We start from the raw sequence: 20365 nt of genomic DNA on the forward strand, positions 1-20365 counted from the left end.
CCCAGCGTTTGCCAAAGTATATACTGTACATTTGGCGAGAGGAACTTAGCGGATGTAATCGTGATTTATCCAGAGGGCCATAGAATGGAAAAGGTCGGGGAATCATTAGTGCAGAATCATCGGACGGCAGCGCTACATTGAGTGAGTGGATGGTGGTCGCCTTTACGTACCAATAGGTGTAATATATGAGGTAGATCGTTAAAAAGTTACCGAGATGCCTCCGGAAGCAACGCCCCTCACTTATTACCCCTGGCGTAACGTGAAGACGAGGAAAGTGAGGACTAAAGTGTTGAAAGTGACAGCTAGAGGAAATACTTTACGAGTGTGTCAGAGTTAACGAGGGACTTTTAACGAGTGGCTGAGGGCTCGTTAGAGTCGTGTGTCCTTCCGCCTGGCCAATTCGCTTGTTGAAAGTAGTTGTAGGATCTTTAAGAGGTGGTGATTGGCACTTCTTGGCCCTGACGTCATGTTGAGGAGGGAGGGAGGGAGAGAGAGAGAGAGAGAGAGAGAACGTAAAGTTGTGTGAGAAATAATGCATGTCAGAAAGTGTGTAGAAAGCTTTGTGTTAGGAGAGGGAGAGAGAGAGAGAGAACGTAAAGTTGTGTGAGAAATAATGCATGTCAGAAAGTGTGTAGAAAGCTATGTGTTAGGAGAGGGAGAGAGAGAGAGATTGGGAGATCAGGAAGGTGGTAAGTTGAAGATAAAAAGCCAGCAGTGTACAGTTATGACGATGAAGAAAAGGAAGAAGGATGAAGAATTGCAGAAAAAAAAAATGGACCCGGCGACAACGCAACATGATTAAATAAATAAATAAAACGATCGAGAGTTGAAGATGCTTAAGTATTAACGATAAAGGAAATAATGATCTGATATGATAGATTTTTAGGGAAATGTGAAGAAAAATTGATAGAGATACAAAAAATGAAGAAGACAATGGGGCAGGCTGACGATGAAAAAAAAAAAATAATAATAATAATAATAATAATAAAGAAAGATGTAGAGGCCAGACCATAAGTGATTCCTCATTTTTTTCTTATTTAAAAATGATAAGATGAAAGTGGAGAAGATGACGGTGAAAATGAATAAATGTGAGGGCAAAACGATGGTTAACTTCTTTGTAATTTTAAAATGTGATGATGAAGAACGTAAAGAATGATGACGACGCAGAAAAGATGGCAAACGTAGAGACAAGGCGATAATTGATTTCTCTTTGCCTTTGTTCTGAATTTTAAATCGTGAGGAAGGTAGAGAAAGGTGACGATAAAAAGATAAAGGAAAAGTAGAGCCAAGACTATAACTGATTTCCCTTTGCTGTTCTTATTAATTTTTTAAAAAGTGGAGAAAGATGACAATAAAAAATGAATAACTATAAAGACAGAGCAGTAATTAATTTTTTTCTTATTTTGATGTTATTGTTAAGTTGACCCTGAAGCAAGGTTGTGTTTTGTTGGTGTCTGTTCTTCTTCTTATTGTTGTTGTTCGGTGGGTGGGTGAAAGGGATGTGATGGAGTGTTGCAAGAAACGTTGTCTGAATCTTTACTCTCTCTCTTTCTCTCTCTCTCTCTCTGTGACCTTCATGTTATAATAGTGGCACCTTTTTATTCATGTTGCATTTTGGTGTTATTGATGTTGTTGTTGTTGTTGTTGTTTTTAGGTCAATAGAACTGGACTGAAGGATAATGACTTTCTGGATACCTATTGTGTTTATGTAATTATTCTTTGGCCAGTTGTACATAATATAATTCTTTTGTTTCTCACTGTACATGACCACTACAATACCGTCCCTTTATTACTTTACTCTTGTTATTTCCAGACGATTTAGGTCAAGGAAGAACTCATACTGAAGGGGTTAATGAAGGCTACGTCTCGAAAAGTCTCCCCTAAGCTGAAGAAAATCGTCTGTAGGTAGCGAGAGAATAGTAAATGTCATCGGATGGAAGGGATACATTGCTTCACTACAATTTCTCCTAATTTATTCGTGCAAAATTCAGACGATTTTTGTGGCTAAGGAGAGAGACTTTTTGAACTGGACGGGTTGGATTGAGCTTTCAGTAACCCCATCAGCACGAGGAAGATTATAAGCTGAGTTAAATCGTCTGGAGGTAACAAGAAAGAAGTGCTCTAAAATAAGCTTTAAAATAAGTAATCGTAGTGAATAGGTTGAGTGAAAGTAAGAGAATTGTGAGGGTAATAATTTTGGTGGGAGAGTAGGATTGTGATGATGATATTGATGCCGGAATAGTTGATGATGATTATTCTGATGTTGCTTTTGATGAGAGTGATTGAAGTGATGCTGGGATCTTAAATATTGATGATTTTGATGACAGTAGTGAATGATGAATAAATTAATGGTGGGATAGTAAAAGGTGATGATTCTGATAAATGATGATGATGGTGATGAAGCTGGGATAATAGAAGGAGTCCAGTTATGATAGCGTTGATAGGAATTTGAGTTTGGGGTAGACAGATGATTATTAAATGTCATCTGAATCACTATGATATAATGATAGTGGAATTGAAACCGAGGTAGTAGGATGGTGACCTGTAGTTCCTCTGCTGTATGTGTTCCGTTCCACTTTGTACGGTGGCCAGAATGAAGGAGGCGAAGTTATCCAGAACTGAAACTAGGATAGGATGGTGATGATGATGGTGATGAAAGCAAAGTGGTCCATAGTTGTAACTGTGACAAAATAGGTTGATGCTGATTATACTGGCATTATTTTTTTTTTCTGTAGCATAAGATGTTGATATAAATTTGTTCACCCGTTTAATATTAGGAAAAATACTGACGAACCGTGGAATATATTGTTCAAGCATAAATTGATGATACTGATGATGATGGCATTGCTGTTTATTAATATTAATTTGTTTGCCCATTTATAATTAAGAAAACACTGTGGAATATATTGCCAAAAGTATAAGATGATGATGTTCATGATGATGATGCCATTTCTCTGTGTTGATATGCATATGTTCACCCATTTTATAATTAAGCAACACTGTGGAACCTCACACACTCTTCTCTCTCTTCTCTTCCCTCCCCCCTTCCCTCCCCCCAGTACTACATTCCCCGCTCCCTCTCCGCCTCCTCCCTCTCCGACTCCAAGCAGCGGGAGTCCGTGTACTTGTCCCTGCCCTCCCTCCTCCTCCTCCAAGAGCTCAATAACCTCTTAGGAGACTGAGAGAGACGATGCAACTTCCTCACTGGATCATCTGTCTTCCTTATCATCCTTCTCCATCGTCTTCTTCCCATCCTTCTTCTTCGTCCTTTTCCTCTCCTTCTCCTCTTCCTCCTCCCGCCCATCTCCTTCCTCCCGCTCCTCCTCTTCCTTCTGCTCCTCCAACAAGAGCTCAGTAACCTCGTAGGAGACCGAGAGAGACGATGCAACTACCTCACTGGATCACCTGTCTTCCTTATCATCCTTCTCCATAGACTTCCTCCTATCCTTGTTCCTCTTCCTTGTCCTCCTGTAATTCCCATGTAATTCCTCCTCCTCCTCCTCGTCCTAGATACACCTATTTTCTTTACCCTTATCTTCTATCTGTTCTTCTTATTCATCCCTGCTTTCCAGTGTCATCATTCTTCTTCCTCATCTTGTTTTTTAGTACTACCCATTTTATAATGCTTTCCCACTTTTCCCTCCTCCTCCTCCTCCTCCTCCTCATCATCATCATCATCATCATCATCATCATCACCCCTCGTCATCACCATCATTATCATAATCATCATCTTTCAAGCAGTTTCTTGTCTGCCTCCTGTTCCAGCTAAGATTTTCCTTCTCCTGTTTCATCTTTTTTTTTTTTTTCGATTATTGATGATTGCGTTACTCTGTTGTATATGATTTATTTTTACTTTGGTTACAGATGATTCAGTGTTGTTATTATTATTATTATTATTATTATTATATTATTTACATAGAAATTGTATAGCTTTCCCTTGGTTAAATATCATTGCCTTGATCAGAAATAACGTATGTTTATTCCTTTGGTTATATGTAATTCATTTTGCCTCTGGATTCGAACTATTTATTTTGTCCTTTGTTACAGTATACTTTTCCTCAATGTTCCCCCCGGGCACTCAACAGCTGTCTTTACGCTCCCGTCCAGCCTGCAATATAATTCTTTTTCCACACTTAGACTAAATCTCTTCCCTGCTCACACTGTTACTTCTCCCATTCCTCTCTGCCCCATCCCCCACACCATGTGTATATTTTGCTTTTCTCTTCTGTCCCATCTCTCTATTTCTCCCCCTCTGCTGCCCCTTTGACTCTCCTTTTAGCATCTCGATCGTAGTTCTGTCTCCCCTCAATCTTCCCTCTCTCCCCGCTTCGTTATCTCTCTCTCCCGTTCTATCTCCCCTCCTAAGTTCTTATCAGTCTCTTCCATTCTCTTTCTCACTCTTACTCCATACCTCTCCCCCTCTGTGTCTCCATACCCCTGTCTGTCTCCTCTTATCTCTCTCACTGTCTCTTCATACCTCCACCTCTTTCAGTCTCCATACTCCTGTCTGTCTCTTCGTTTCTCTCTTACTGATTGTCTGTACCACCCCCCTTCTCTCTTTCCCCATACCTCTGCCTCTCTCCCACCCTCTCCACACTTCATATCCATCCCCCTTTGCATCTCCCTCTCTCCACACCTCTTCATTCCTCTTCCCCATCCCTTCCCACACCTAGATCAAGACTCCCTTCCCCGCATCCACAGTTACCTGTTTCGTTTGTCCCATCTCCCCCCCCCCATTCTCTCTCTCTTCTTCAGTCCCTCTTTCCCATCATCCTTACGTCTCTCCACTCTGTCTTTCTTCCATACCTCTTCATCTGTCTCCCCCTTCTCTCCATTCCTTCTACTATCCCCATGCCCCTACCTCCCATACTCCTCAGCTCACCAGATCCCTACACTCCATCTCACGCATTTTCTTATATATATCTCTCTCTCTTTCTCTCCATCCCCTTGCCACTATCTCCTTTTCTTCATATTTCACTGATTCCCTCCCTAAACCCTTTACTGCTCTCACTCCTCCCTCTGTCTCCCCTTTTTTCCATACCCCCCCTCCTCTCTCTCTCTCTCTCTCTCTAAACCCTGAGCTCTCTCACTGGCACTCTCTCCCTCACCCCATATCCCCTCGTCCTTCTCCCTTTCTTCATGCCTCCTCTTTTTCCTTAAACCCTTACCTGTCTCTCTCTCATTCTCTCCTTGGATCCTCCCTCTCCTCCCCTTCCCTCTCTCTCTTCATTCCCCTCTCCATCCCCAAACCCATACCCCTCACACTATCACTCTCGCCCTCACTCCAATCCCGCCCCCTTCCCTGCTCCTCTCTTTCTCCATAGCCCTTCCCCCTTCCTCCTCCCACACCTAGACTAAGACTCTCTCTCCCCCGCTCACACTATTACTCCTCCCTGTCTTCTCTGCTCCCCCCGCAGCACCTCAACAACCTCCTGGAGAACTACCTGGAGCCCCTCAAGAGCGCCTCCTTCCTGAGCTCGGCCGAGGTGAATGCGCTCTTCGGCAACATAAGGGAGATCGTGGCCTTCCAGCGGCTCTTCCTCCAGGCCCTGCAGGAGGCCCTCGACATGGAGCCTGACTTCCCCAGCTTCGACCAGCCCTACGAGTTCAGGGTAAGAGAGAGAGAGAGAAAGAAAGACGGACAGACAGAGGTGGAGAGGTTATGGTTGGGGTGTTGATGATGGTGCTGGTGGTGGTGGTGGTGGTAAATTTTGTGTGTGTGTGTGTGTGTGTGTGATTTATTGTCAATAGGTAGGACTTCCCAAATCGAGCAGATCACCCATATTCAAAGTCGACATTTTTTCCCTCTATTGTGTGCCTGTCATACATGAATATATTTACAGCTGATATTAATTTTCTTGAAGCCTTGTGAAATTTAGGGCTTAGGTTAATTTATAGAGCTCGTGTTAGATTTTTAGAGCTATTTTATTTAGAGCTTGGTAGGTTTATAGAGTTTGTGTTAGTTGTATAGCGTTTTTGTTAGATTTATAGAATTGATGGTAGTCTTAAAGATATCACATTAGGTTTATTGTGCTCGTTTCAGATTTAGAATTCATGTTAGATTGATAGAGCTTGTTAGATTTGAAAAAGTCATATTAGATACGTGTAAAGAGTTGATGTTATACAGCTCACGTTAGATTTACAGTTCATATTTAAATTTTCGTAAAGTTCATGATAAATTTAGTAGCTATGTTAGGTTTAGAGCTGATGTCAGATATATAGCGCTCTTGTAAAATATAGAGTTCGTGTCAGTTTAGAGATTATGACAGATTTGGGCCTATAGTGTTTGTTAAGTAGAATATATATCTGAGTTATGCCTATTTTGTTTGTTAAATATAGCTCACGTTTAGAGTTCCTGTCAGATTCATTTACTGAGTTTCGTAAAATGTAGAGCGTAGGTTTGAGTTGCTGAAATTTAGGGTTAATTTCAGCTTTTAGTGCTCTAGTTGAATTCATTTAGCACTCTCAGGCAGCAAGGACACACTCTCAGCTGAATAAAATCGCCTGAAGTTCTCCCAGCTGAATAAAATCGTCCAGAGTTAATGGGGATGGATTTCTGCGATTTTCTTGACCTTGCGAGTGTTAATGGTGACGGTATGAACAGTCCCAGGCTCCTATGACCCACTCAGCTGAATAAAATCGTCTGGTGTGAGCGGGAAGAGAATACTAGAATTGTCCCCACATAGGAAGGCTTAGGAATACAAACCAGAGAATTGCTAAGTGAAGAAGAAGGCAGATAGTTGTAATTTTGATTGCAGTAATAGAGGAAGTAAATCTCAGTGACTCCCTTGAACTGACTATATTCCTCCTGTACAATGGCGCGTCTTTGTGCTTTATTATTGCAACTTCCAGACGACGTATTCAGCTGACGAGAATTCCTTTATTAATGTAGGAAAATACCTCGTGTAGTAAAGGTATTGATGACGGTTGTATCTGATTTCTCTAGTACAGAAAGTCTCTCCACAGCTGAATTACGTCGCCTGACTCGTTCAGTTTCATGCCAAGACTCGTTAAATTTCATGCAAGACTCGTTAAACTTCATGCCAGACTCGGTGAATTTCATACCAAGACTCGTTAAATTTCATACCAAGACTCGTTAAATTTCATACCAAGACTCGTTAAATTTCATACCAAGACTCGTTAAATTTCATACCAAGACTCGTTAAATTTCATACCAAGACTCGTTAAATTTCATACCAAGACTCGTTAAATTTCATACCAAGACTCGTTAAATTTCATACCAAGACTCGTTAAATTTCATACCAGGACTCGTTAAATTTCATGCCTAGACTCGTGAAACTTCATGCCCAGACTCGTTAAATTTCATGCCTAGACTCGTGAAACTTCATGCCCAGACTCGTTAAACTTCATGCCCAGACTCGTTAAATTTCATGCCAACACTCGTTAAATTTCATACTGACTCGTTAAATTTCATACCAAGACTCGTTAAATTTCATGTCACCGCCACGTAGTATTAAAATTGTGGTAGTGATCCAGGTCTGCCAGATGAAAACAAACAGACTATAGCACTTGACTCTATTCTAATCTTGAGTGTTGTTTACTTTGTTTACATCTCAGGAGGAGCACGTGTTTATAATTGATCAGATAAACAGTTAATTAGAGTTATTCTTGGCCACACTTGAGTATATTGATTGTTTACGGCTGGCCAGGTGTAGGAGTTCATTAACCTTTCAGTACGGCGACCTGTTATTCGTTTTATTCTAGCCTACTCCAGACGATTTTATTCAGTTTACGAATAAAGTAGTGCAGGATTAACCCGTCAGTATTTTATTCTTGCCACCACCAGGCGATTTTATTCAGCGATGTCTTGCAGTGAAGGGATTGGTGAAGACTGTACGAGTATGTAACCCCATTCATCGAGAAATCTTTGCCAGGTTTAAGGAAATCGTTTAGACACAGGAAGAGCAAAGCAGCAAATATGCCCTCGAACTGAAGAGCTTAATGAAGGCTATAATGTAATCTCGACTCGGAAGTGTACCTTAAGCTGAATATAATCATCTGTAGGGAACAAAGATAAAAGTGAAATGCAATGGTTACCCTTTCAGAACGGTGACGCCTTTGGTTACGTCATTCCGTGTATCTCTTGGCGATTTTGTTTAGCATAGGAGAGGTCTTTTGAGATGCAGGGTTAGGTAGAACGTGCGCTAACCCCCTCTTGGGCGAGACAACTCTAGTATTATATTCCTACTAACACCAGACGATTTTATTTAGATGAGTCATGAGAGTTTTTGTGTAATACTGTCACCGTTAATACTTTCACCATAACCATTCTCATGGTCAAGAGAACTTTAGTATTATATTCCAGTGAACGACAGTTTTATTCAGCTAAGAATGAGTTATATTAGTCTGAGTTCATATTGTCACTGTCAGCCCTCTTACGGTATGGACAACTCTAGTGTTATATTCCAGCAGACAACAGATTATTATTATTTTTTCACCATAGAAGCTTCAATATCGTACTAGTGTCATCATCAACCCACTTATGGTATGGACAACTCTAGTGTTATATTCCAGCAAGCAACAGATTATTATTATTATTTTTTTTTTTGGCCATAGAAGCTTAAAAATGTTACTACTGTCATCATCAACCCTCTCGTGGTCGGAACATGTCGAGTATATATATTAACCATCAGATGCATGACTGTTTTATTCCTTTTAGCTCTTGGGTGTCTTTTTCATTTTATTCACGTAGTCACCCAAACGATTTTATGCAGCTGAGTAGTGGAAGGGGTAGCGAATATTGTATCTACCCCTACCAGTTCGAAAAGGCAATGCAAAGCTAAACAAAGTAGGTAGGAATTAGCGTCATAAGAGACTGAGAGTTAGGGAGTCACAGGAGCCAGTGAGTTAGGGAGTCATAGATGCCAGAGAGTTAGGGAGTCATAGATGCCAGAGAGTTAGGGAGTCATAGATGCCAGAGAGTTAGGGAGTCATAGATGCCAGAGAGTTAGGGAGTCATAGGAGTCAGCGAGTTAGGTATTCACAGGAGCCATGGAGTTAGTGAGTCGTAGGAGCATAGAGTTAACGAGTCAGAGGAGCCAGAGCGTTAGGGAGTCATAGGAACTCGAGAGCCTGGCAGCAACTAGAATAATAACGTTCTCAGATTGAAGGGATTGATTACTTACGTTTTCTCCCGTCAGTGTGTCTGCGCCTTTGAAACTGGACCACTCTTACATATTAAATAAAAAGCCGTGTCTTCTAGAATTGGATGAGCCTTTGCAGTGAGATAGGAATGGATCTCCTTGGTTACAAGTTAAATTTATCCTCCAATCTGACAACACTGAGCTGAAAGGGGTTAGATCTCTCTACACTTATAGTCAAAGGAATATAATCTCATTTTTTGGACTATTTCTGACGGTCCAGTCTAAGTGTGAAAATATTAGCTATTGAGATTTACTGGTTTTTATGGATTATTGCTTATATTTTAGGCTTGTATGTGACACCGTAATATTTCCCTGTATGTATTCTATAATATGTAGGTGGTCGTTGTTATGTGTTTACATGTTTTCTTCTTTCTAGTATATAAGCTACAAAATCATCCCATTAATATGTCATTGTTGTGTCTCGGGCCGGCCAGACTCTTGGACAAGGTTTGTTTTCTCCTTGTCTTTCTTTTTCATCCAGCCGTACAATTTTTGGCTTGTATGTAACATCGATCGTTGCTGGTCGTATTCAAGGGGACGATTATGACCTAGATAAAAATAGATTGCACTTTAATGACCATGGAGTAGTCGATAAGCCATTACTCTAAACTTCCTTCCATTGGTGCAGTCGGCCTCAGGAAAAAATAATCGCCTGTAATCCTTGTTTGGGAGATTTTAACCGGTACCACTGCCTTGAATTGCACCGAGAAATGAAAGAATAAAAACATCCTGAATTGTTTCCCTTCATTTTTGTTGTAGAAATATTTGTTGTGAATATGTTATCCTTCTTTGTGTTTATATTTCTTCCTGGGTATACTTGTTTCTGTGACCCGGCTTACATATGGTACTGATTTGCTGTTATGGTATATTGAGACACATCACCGTCTTATGAATTGCTGCTCGAATTTTAGATATATGTGATGTCAGATTTTTGAGAATTGTGTACACAGGGTGGTCTGTAAATAGTGCTGTATTAGAAGCTCAGTTGGTGGTATCATGTGTTGAGAGGACGGCACAGTCTGCTGGTGTGGGCGTGAGTATGGTAGTGGGAGTAGCTAATAAATAAAGAATACAGGATAGACATTAATAAAGCTGACTGAACCGCCCCCACGGCACACGAGAAATCGCCCAGAGGAGTAAAAGAGGAGCGATATAGAGACCAAACCGTGTATAGACGTAGACCATTGTTTCCTACCAAGAGAGAGAGTTCATGGTGAAAGTATCAACACCTAGGCTCCTATGACACTCGGCTGAATATAATAGTATGGCGATGGCTGGAATACAATGCTAGAGTTGTTCCCACCATGAGCGGGTGTATAGGCTCTTTCACTTATTTATTGATGGATTTATTATATATATTGACCCTGTGAATCCGTTGGCATTTTTTTTTCCTCCAGACGATTTTATTCAGCTTAGGATAGGCCATTCATACTGGAGGGATTACAGGAGGCAATATGTAACCCCTTCAGCTCCAGTAGTCGATCCTGAGCTGAGTAAAATCGTCTGCAAGTAGCAAGAATAAAATGGAAAAAAAAAACGTTAAAAATACAACTTAAAAAGAAGACTCATTGCATTTAGATTATTGCATCCATGTAGACTGAGTTTACATATTATTTATATGGATTACTGCTCAATATCGTGTGTGTGTGTGTGTGTGTGTGTGTGTGTAGTCAAAATCTATCTTCATAAACGATTTGACTGCTAAACACTTCTCTGAGCTATACTGTAAAAAAAAAAAAAATCGTCTGGTTTTACACTCAGTTAAATACCCCGCTGCGTCCAAAATAACCAAAGGATTAACCAGTTCAGCCCGAAGACGTCTTTTAACTTTAATTTTAAAATAATACAGCATCGGACTGAATGGGTTAAAGGACCTATTACTAACCCATTCACTTCGGAACGATGTTACGTTAGCCAATTCAACACGGTGACGTATTTTTTATTTTTCGTTCCCGCCAGACGATATTATTAAGTTAGAGAGATCAGTTTTAATAAAAGGATTAGAAACGATCTCCATTAACTTTTCACAACCTGACGGGTCTCCCAAAGGTGAATAAAATGGTATGGAGGTAGCAAAGATAAGAAATACATCATAGGGCTGAGCGGGTTAGCTGTTTTTCTTTTTATAGTACTATCCCCCACACAGCAAAAGCAAATATGACGGAAGGATATTTTCTGGCGTTCGGGGAGGAATGAGAAATATGGACGACAGGACACAGTGCTGGCAAAGGGTTGTGGGGGAACTTTTGCTTTTGATAGTACTGTAAGAATGTGTTGTCATGTAATGGGTGGCAGTGTGATAAGAAATATTGTGATAATTATTGAACTGTGCCGTCATTAGGGCACGATGGACAGTTGGTTAGAGAACTGGACTGCTGTTGGAGAAGACGTGAAGTACATGCCATGCTGGGAAAGGGAAGATTCTGATTATGTTAATTTATACCCTGAGTTGGAAACACCAAGCGTCAGAGAGTATTATCGTTTTATTGTGTTTATATTGACGTCACGTAAAAAGACTTCAGTGTCACACCCGGCAGGAAAGTTTGGGCGAAGTTTTGATCGTGATTGTACTGTACTTGTATTTGTGATGAGTGTTGGATTCAGTGTAATGTACTATATTGTTTTGTTTTATTATAATTTTGTTAGACTTACCTGTATTCCATATAGGACCGTAAATTCTGTACTGAGAGAAGGACTAAAAGGTTCGTATAACTTGGACTATATTCATAAACTGTCGAGCTAAAGTTGTATGTTTATTATCGTTTCTGTCTGGCTATTGTTTTGTTAACCCAGACTACCAAATACAACTCGTCCAAACCAGAGTTTTAATAGTTACGCGAAGACTACGGCAGAATTAAATGATTCATGGTGGTATTTAACTTCCGTGGAAACCTGTTTATGGTGGAAAATGATTAAGATATTTTATAAGTAAGGCCTCATTATTCAACTTCATACCGGCTGTTGTATTGACTGAGATGGATTTTTTTTATAGTTTATTTGTATACCGAACTGAAGCCTTAACCTTCACACCAATGTCGTTTTATTTATTTTATTCTGACAGCCTCCAACAACCCCTTTACTACTTGGGAAAATCCAGAGCTAATGAAAGTCGTCTGGAGATAGCAAGAATGAAATTAAATACGCCAGGGGATTGAAAGGATTACATTGTTACGTGTATGCTGCTGCCAGACGATTTTTTTTTTTTTTTTTTTTTTTTTTTTTTTTTTTTTTTTAATGGGGTGGGGGGGGGGGTTTTTAAGACAGGAGGGTTTAGATACAATACGGCCTTAATTATCCCCTTCATCACTGGAGATAAATGAAATCGCTGAGTAGAATATTCGATAATAGTCTGGTAAATGGGAACAGTGTCTCAACAGTGAAGTGGTTAGGTGTGTATGTGATTCTGGGTGTTATGTGAGTTCTTTTAATGGTTGTGTGTGTGTGTGTGTGTGTGTGTGTGTGTGTGTGTGTGTGTGTGTGTGTGTGTGTGTACCATTGGCTCCTTCAGCACGATGGCGTCTTATTTATACCTCATTCCTGCTATCCCCAAATGATTTTATTCAGCATACGGGAGGCTGTATGAACTTGAGAGGACATAAGTAGCCTTCGTTAACCCCTCCAGTACGACGGGTCATTTCTAAGCTGTTTAAAACCGTCTGGCGATCACAGAAATGTAAAAAATGACGCCACCTTGGAAAAAAACACAACTTACTATCGCGAGCAAAAGTTCATATATAGTCCTCTGCCAGCATTGTGTCGTGTCCTGCTTTCCATATACAGTATACCATTCCTCTCCGAACCACATTGAATAGCCTTCCTTCTCAGTGGCGTGCTTCATATTGCGTTCCACTTTCCTCTTTCCTCGCTGAAGGGCATGGAGTATCATCCTTCCTTCTCATATCCATTTGTTGTGCTCTTCATATTTCCTTCTATATTCTCCTTCCTCCTTCCTTCTCATAACCGTTTGTTCTGTGCTTCATGTTTCCTTCTATATTCTCCTTCTTTCTTCCTTCTCATATCCATTTGTTGTGTGCTTCATTTTGCCATCCATATATATTCGTCCTTCTCTGCTCTTTTCTTGTGAGTTTCATAATGTCTTCCTTATGTCTCATTCCTCTCTAAAGGTCTCATACGCTCTGGGTGTGTGCTTTATATTGCTACTACAGAAATATTTCCTGATATAACTTCCACTGCCACAGTCGACATTACTCTTTTCCTCTACTAACCCCATCTTTAGGTGGTGGTGATGATAATGATGATGATGATGATGTCGCGACGAAGTATCCCAGTCTTTGGCCTCTCCACTTCTGATGAGGCAAAAAGGAATTATTGTTGATGATGATGATGAATACACTGGAATAACTATGACGCAAACTGACCCATCTCTCATCCTCTCCCCCTCACCACCAGAACGTGCTCTTCTCGATCGGCAGCGCCTTCCTCTTCTACGCCAGCCAGTTCAAGTTGTACAGCTCGTTCTGCGCATCACACTCCAAGGCGCAGAAAGTCCTACATCCCAGTGAGTACTCAGTTTTTATTTAAGTTATTGATAGTTGACTAGCCACGGACCCCTACACTAATCCTTTTTTTCAATTATCGTGTGTTCGTCAATATTTTGCCTGTCTGCATTTTTTTTTTTTTACGCATTTTTTTTTGGGGGGGTGTATATGGTTTCTCTCTCTCTCTCTCTCTCTCTCTCTCTCTCTCTCTCTCTCTCTCTCTCTCTCTCTCTCTCTCTCTCTCTCACACACACACACACACACACACACACACACACACACACACACACACACACACACACACACACACACACACACACACACACACACACACACACACACACACACACACACACACACACAGAAGGTCAAGGGTGCACTAACGGGCACCTTTTGTTTGTGTTGTATTCTGCCCCACTCGAAGCAAGATGTAGCTGTGTGTGTGTGTGTGTCTGTGTCTGTGTGTGTGTGAGAGAGAGAGAGAGAGTTTTTGTGCTACATGCAGGTAATATATTCGTGCATTTGTATACAGTAAGTAGACAGTGCAAAATCTCCCACGGCATCAAAAAATAAAACCAGATTTTTTAATATAATCTGACCTAACCTCACCTAACCTAACCTAACCTAGTATAGCCTAACCTCCCATCATCTAATCTAACCTGACCTAACCTCACCTCACCTCGCCTAACCTAGTCTAGCCTAACCTTCCTACAATTAACCTAACCTGACCTCACGTAACCAAACTTTACCTAAGCTAGAGCATGGGTCATTCCAGCATTTTAGTCGTTTTGCACATTATCCGATTGTCTGGTTTTATGTACAGTTATAGGTTTAATACATTACCTGATTTATTTATTCTGTTATTTATTTATGTATTCATTCATTTATTTTGTTTGATGCTAGGGTGAGTGTGTATTTCCCTCAAAGACAATTGTATGTGTATCAAGACAAGGACGGTATGCACATATCGCTGTATTGATGATGATGATAATAATGAGCGCCATCCATGCTCACTGCCCTCTTCTTGATTCACATGTAATAGTCTTTGAGGGAAGCACACTCTCATCCAAACAATAACTCCGCACTGATGACATATGGGTGAGTCAAGATGTGTTTCCACGTGTGTGAGTTAGGTAAGGGGCCCGTTTGTGTGAGCTTGAGAGAAGGAGCGTGTCTGTGTTGCCTGGGTGTTGCGTAAGGTGTTATCTCAGACTGTGTGCAACATTGAGGCCACCCAACACTTCCTGCATCATGCACATACACACACCAACACGCACATAAATACCAGCACGAACACGCGTACCTCTACTCGGCAATTCTTCTGTGTGTGTGTGTGTGTGTGTGTGTGTGTGTGTGTGTGTGTGTGTGTGTGTGTGTGTGTGTGTGTGTGTGTGTGTGTGTGAGAGAGAGAGAGAGAGAGAGAGAGAGAGAGAGAGAGTGAGTGAGAGTCAACTTTGAAACGTACGCTGTGGACGTTTGGGACGTATGTAAGTGTTTACGAGTATGTGAGTTGGTGGTATAAGCTTGGTATTACTTTGGTACCTTTTGTGTCTGTATGTGTGTGTGTGTGTGTGTGTGTGTGTCTAGTATGCCACGTCCACTAACCCCCTGAGAACGAGGATCCCCTCCTTTTTAACAATTCCATAGTTTTGTATTAATCTTTAAGACACACCACCCGTTCTTAACCCCTTCAGTTCGGTAATGTTGTTTGTATTTTGTTCTTGTGTCCAGATGATTTATATTAACGTTATAATAAGACTTTTCGAGCAAGAGGGGTTAGACATAGGCTACCTTAACTCTTTTCCAACACGCCTCACCCAAACTGGATAATTAACAACAGAAACCTCGTCATTTTTTTTTTTTTTTTCACTTGGGCTCCGATTCGCAAGTAACATATATAAAAATTGACTTCATGCATCTAACATTTTGTAGGATAATTCAGCGCTCTCCTTTCCTTTTCCTTCCCCTAAAACAAACACATTATGCTAACTGTGACAGGGACGTTGAGTGTAAGTTTGTATTGGTGTAGCGTGGAGATGTAACATGGTGGACTGTCATGTGGTAGTAATAATAGTAATTGTAGCCCCAGGTTCATCTGATTAGGAACCCGTTGGACTGCAGGCTGAAGTTGCCCTCATCCTGCAGTTCTCCTTTCGAGGGATCGGGAGGCGTACGAGCATGAGGAACGTTTGTATAATTGAACAGTTCTGCCGTCGTGAAACCCTGTATTAGCAGGCGTCCCTCTCCAGCACTCTTATCTTGTGGTGGAAGTGGTTATTGATGTGGTGGTGTGTTGGTATTGTTAGTGGTTTTGTGGTTACTGATGGTGTAGCTAGATGGCGATGGCGGTGTGGTTGATGATATGGCACTTGGTGGCGTGTTGGTATTGTAAGTGGTTTTGCTCTTGGTGGAGGTGTGATTGGTACTACGGTAGTTGGTGTTGATTGCGTTGGTGTGGAGGTATTGTTAGTGGTTTAGTGGTTGGTGGTGGTGTGGTTGGAGGTACCCCAAAGTACTTTGGTTGATGGCGATGTGGTTGGTAGAGGCATGGGTGTAAAATGTCACTTTAAGGTACAGTTTTGTGAGTGCCTTATTTTATGATGGCCACACCCTCTTACTCACGGCCACACCCTCTCACCCTTGTCACTCAGTACACTCTCTCTCTCTCTCTCTCTCTCTCTCTCTCTCTCTCTCTCTCTCTCTCTCTCTCTCTCTCTCTCTCTCTCTCCACCCGCTCACCCGTCCATCTGTCTGTCCATCCATCCATCGCCTCCATCATGTCCTCCCCCCCCCCTCCCGTACCACTGTAGAGTTTCAGCTCTAAGCTCAGATTCCTCGCAACTCGCAAGGTTGAACGTGAACTGGGGGGGGGGGGGAGATGGAGCCGGTGTTACATTGGTTAGCACAGCCCGCCTGTAACAGAAAAAACCCGAGTTCGATTCTCGTACCGTGCCGGTCAGACTCTTAGACAAAGCTCGTTTCCCTGTCCCCGTAACCCAGCAGCATAATTAGGAATCTGGATATAACCTTCGGATCGTATTCTAGAGGAAGATTGGAAAAAAAAAAAAAAAAAAAAAATATTGAACCTCGTGTAGTCGACAGGCAGTAATCCAAGTCGCCGTTGTCGTCTTATTCTTTTTCCTCTTCGTCCTCTTCCTCTTCTCCTCCTCCTCCTCCTCCTCCTTCCTCCTTTTATTCTCATTCTTATTCTAATTCTTATTCTTGATCACTGGGATGGGAAGAGTAGTGATCTTGTTTCCCAATGTAATGGATTTGTAGATTTTTCAAAAAGATGAAAATATATACCCACAAGTAGAAATAAAGAGGATGTTGAAATACATTACGGTATCATCTTCCCCCACAACCACCTACGTATATACCCACACCCCCACTTACCGCCCTACCCTTACCCCTACCACTGTCCCTACCCAAATCATCATCCTACCTCTACCGCTGTTGTAATTCCCCACATCCATAAATCACTTTTCCCTTACCCATACCACTGTCCCAACCCCACACACCCACACCACACACCCTACTACCAGCTTATCCCCACACCCAGCCCCACCACCACCTCTCTCCTCACTCCCACCACCACACTAATTCCCACTCCTACAGATCACCCTACCCCAACGCCCACCCCCACTACACCCCCACCCCAATCCCTCAGTAATCCTCCACTTACACAAATCACTAAACTCCTCTCCATTTCCCCGTCCCCTCCCCCCACCCCATGCCTATAGTAATCCTTCTTTCCCACAAATAATCCTACCCCAATACTCACACCCCCACCCCTCACCCACCCCACCCACACACTCACCCCACCCCACACTGCCACAGATCGCGTCGTAATCCCAGTAACGACAGTCATTGTGGGGGGTTGTTGTGGTCTAGCGAGGTGTTTGGCAGTCACTGGTCTGGGCTGCGAGGACATAGTTGTGGTCTGGATGATACGGTGCTCACAGCTAGTAACGGCCTTGTCTTGGTCACGCAGAAATTGCCACGCCGAGGTTAAGAGCTGTATTCCTGGTAGCAGAGGAGGCTTCGTAGCACTTCATCCATAGCGATTTGTTTTATATACTTACTTTATTTTTCTATATTACACCTTAACATTATCTCGCATGTCATCTGGTAACGTCGAGATAGTTTTCATAAGTAACATACAACTGGATAGTGAGGTGTCCTTTCATAAGTAACATACAACTGGATAGTGAGGTGTCGCCTGGAAAAAAAGTGACTATGGAAGAGGTGTTACGATGTCTCGAAAGCCACTAGGAATTCGACTGTGTCTTTTGCTACGGTTGGTGCAATTGGGTATCTTATTCAGACTAACCTATCTATCTATCTATTGCCAGAAGCCATAATCCCGTAAGGGGTGGCCATTTGACTTTTGAGTTATTTGTTTTACGGGGAGGGGCACTAACCCTCCACCAACCCATCTGTTGACACGTAGGGAGCACGTATAGTTTGGTTATATGGTTACCACCCAGCGTTGTAAATGGTTTCCTGGCTTACAGGAAACCATTTGGCTTGTCACTCAATGTAAAACCACCTGTAAAGGAAAGAAAAGCAGTAAGAAGTGACAGGAAAGATGGGAGAAATAAGAAGAGAGGAAGGCAGGTACAGAAAAAGAATGATAAAGGCTAAGGAAGAAGCAGGCAGCACTACATCAAGTGATTGGATGATGGTCGCCACCACCTACCACCAAGACTAACCTCAGAAAGATTTTATTCAGCAGAGAGAATACAGGCAGTCAAAGGCAAAGAAATTAATGGGCGCTTGCTATTATGGTCTTTTTTAGGTTAGGGCGAAGCTGAGATGCCAAGGTCAGTATTTATTCTCGTTAGCGTAGGAAATATGTCTTAGCATCCTATTCCCTGCGATGTACACCCTCATACACTCCTATAAGTTACTAATACACCCTCATACACTCTTTTAAGTTACTAATGCAAACTTTATCATTACCAGAGAACTAGAAATAGACTGGTACACGAGAATTAGTCTGATACCAAATAAATCCCAAAGACAGAGAGGAGAAAATACATCACCATTTTTAAATTGTTCCCAGCAAGACGAAAATGGTAGGAAACTAAATACGACCTAAGAAATTTGTAAACATCCATAAGTAATTCCCTGGAAGATGTAGGCGCCCATGTAATCAGCGTTCTTGCCAGGTAATGCGCCCTCTCCTAGGATTAATCGTTACCCAGGATTAGCGTCTGACTTATGGGGTATTCTGTAAACATCTTGTGCCTCTGCGTTGCCTGTACCTAGTCACGCTAGAGGTATGTTTGTGTGTGTGTGTGTGTGTGTGTGTGTGTGTGTGTGTGTGTGTGTGTGTGTGTGTGTGTGTGTGTGTGTGTGTATTGCGAGCTATACACCATAAACCAGAGGGTGTGGTGTGAATTGTGTATGGGCAAGGAGTTACGTGTTGTGGTCTTGTGTGGGTGTAACCTTAACTGATTTTGTGTGTCTGGGTGTGGCACTGTGGCAGAGAGAGAGAGAGTCAGTCAGTCAGTCGGTATAGGTACCGGAGGTGTTGTGTGGATGTGAGAGCCTAGTGTATGTATTGTGTGTGTGTGTGTGTGTGTGTGTGTGTGTGTGTGTGTGTGTGTGTGTGTGTGTGTGTGTGTGTGTGTGTGTGTGAGGTATGTATGTATTGTATGGGGCGGCTTGCACACGCCTCATATGACCAGGCAGCTCTGTTATACTCGGTCAAGGCGTGAGATGTGCTTTATGGGTATGGAACACTGGGTAGGTTTGGGTGTAAGAGGGAAATTGCTTAGTAAGGTGTGTGTGTGTGTGTGTGTGTGTGTAAAGGAGTGGAGAGTATTGTGGCTCAGGCAAGTGAAGTTCTTGGTGCTTGAAAACTTTGATGGGAAATTCGGGTGCATATTGTGAGCAGTTTAGGAGATTTGGTAGCACCTCTTCACCTGTTTAATTTTTTTGCATATCACACCCCAATATGCACGTTTATGTTATTGATTCAGTATTAAGGTGACATAAATAACATGCAAGAGAATTTGAATGTGTAATACGCAAAAAAAAAAAAAAAATGGAGAATGGGGCTAAGAAAGAGTCGATATCAAATCCCCAAACCACTTAGGTATAATAGGAAGAAAAGGGGAAGGAAGGAGGTTAAAAAAGAGGTCCTGCCAAAACCCCAAAGCCACTTAGAATAGGCCCTCAGAACTCAGAATAGAAATTGTTAGAGGCTGGAATGAAGGTGTGTTGGTTCCCACAAAATCCATTCCATTTCATAACTTTTTTTTTTCAATCACTGGTTAATTTTATTATCAATAGGGGAAACTTTCGAACAGGAGGGGTTGACGTAGCGCTTATTTTTTCATTCACAATACTCTGTTCGTTTTAACTTGGTCTTATCACCATCCATTCTCTCTCTCTCTCTCTCTCTCTCTCTCTCTCTCTCACACACACACACACACACACACACACACACACACACACACACACACACACACACACACACACACACACACACTCTACGCTACTTTCCACCCATATTTCACCCAACGAAGCTTGCAAGGAACACAAGAGTGGCCGGAAATCACCCACTCAGAGGACATCAACCTGGACCGTGCTTCGAATGTCAGCGTGTACAGTGAATCTTTTATAACGTTTGTGAGGGTTTGGGTTTTTCTTAAACATATATACACACAAACAGCTTCAGTAGAGTTGGTG

The 20365-nt window shown here is 41.9% G+C and overlaps 1 protein-coding gene across 2 annotated transcripts in view; it reads left to right on the forward strand.

Moving 5' to 3' along the window:
• The window catches only part of sif (guanine nucleotide exchange factor still life), a 945217-nt gene that overhangs the window by 843523 nt on the left and 81329 nt on the right, over positions 1 to 20365 (forward strand). For both annotated transcript variants that reach the window (XM_080278922.1, XM_080278921.1), the window contains exons 26-27: positions 5418 to 5612; positions 13575 to 13683. In XM_080278922.1, coding sequence (XP_080135048.1) covers positions 5418 to 5612; positions 13575 to 13683 — 304 coding nt within the window. The remainder of the gene's footprint in view (positions 1 to 5417; positions 5613 to 13574; positions 13684 to 20365) is intronic.

This window comes from Coenobita brevimanus, chromosome 76 (assembly GCF_032717465.1).
Source record: "Coenobita brevimanus isolate Jiangsu-jjx chromosome 76, ASM3271746v2, whole genome shotgun sequence".
Classification (NCBI taxonomy): domain Eukaryota; kingdom Metazoa; phylum Arthropoda; class Malacostraca; order Decapoda; family Coenobitidae; genus Coenobita; species Coenobita brevimanus.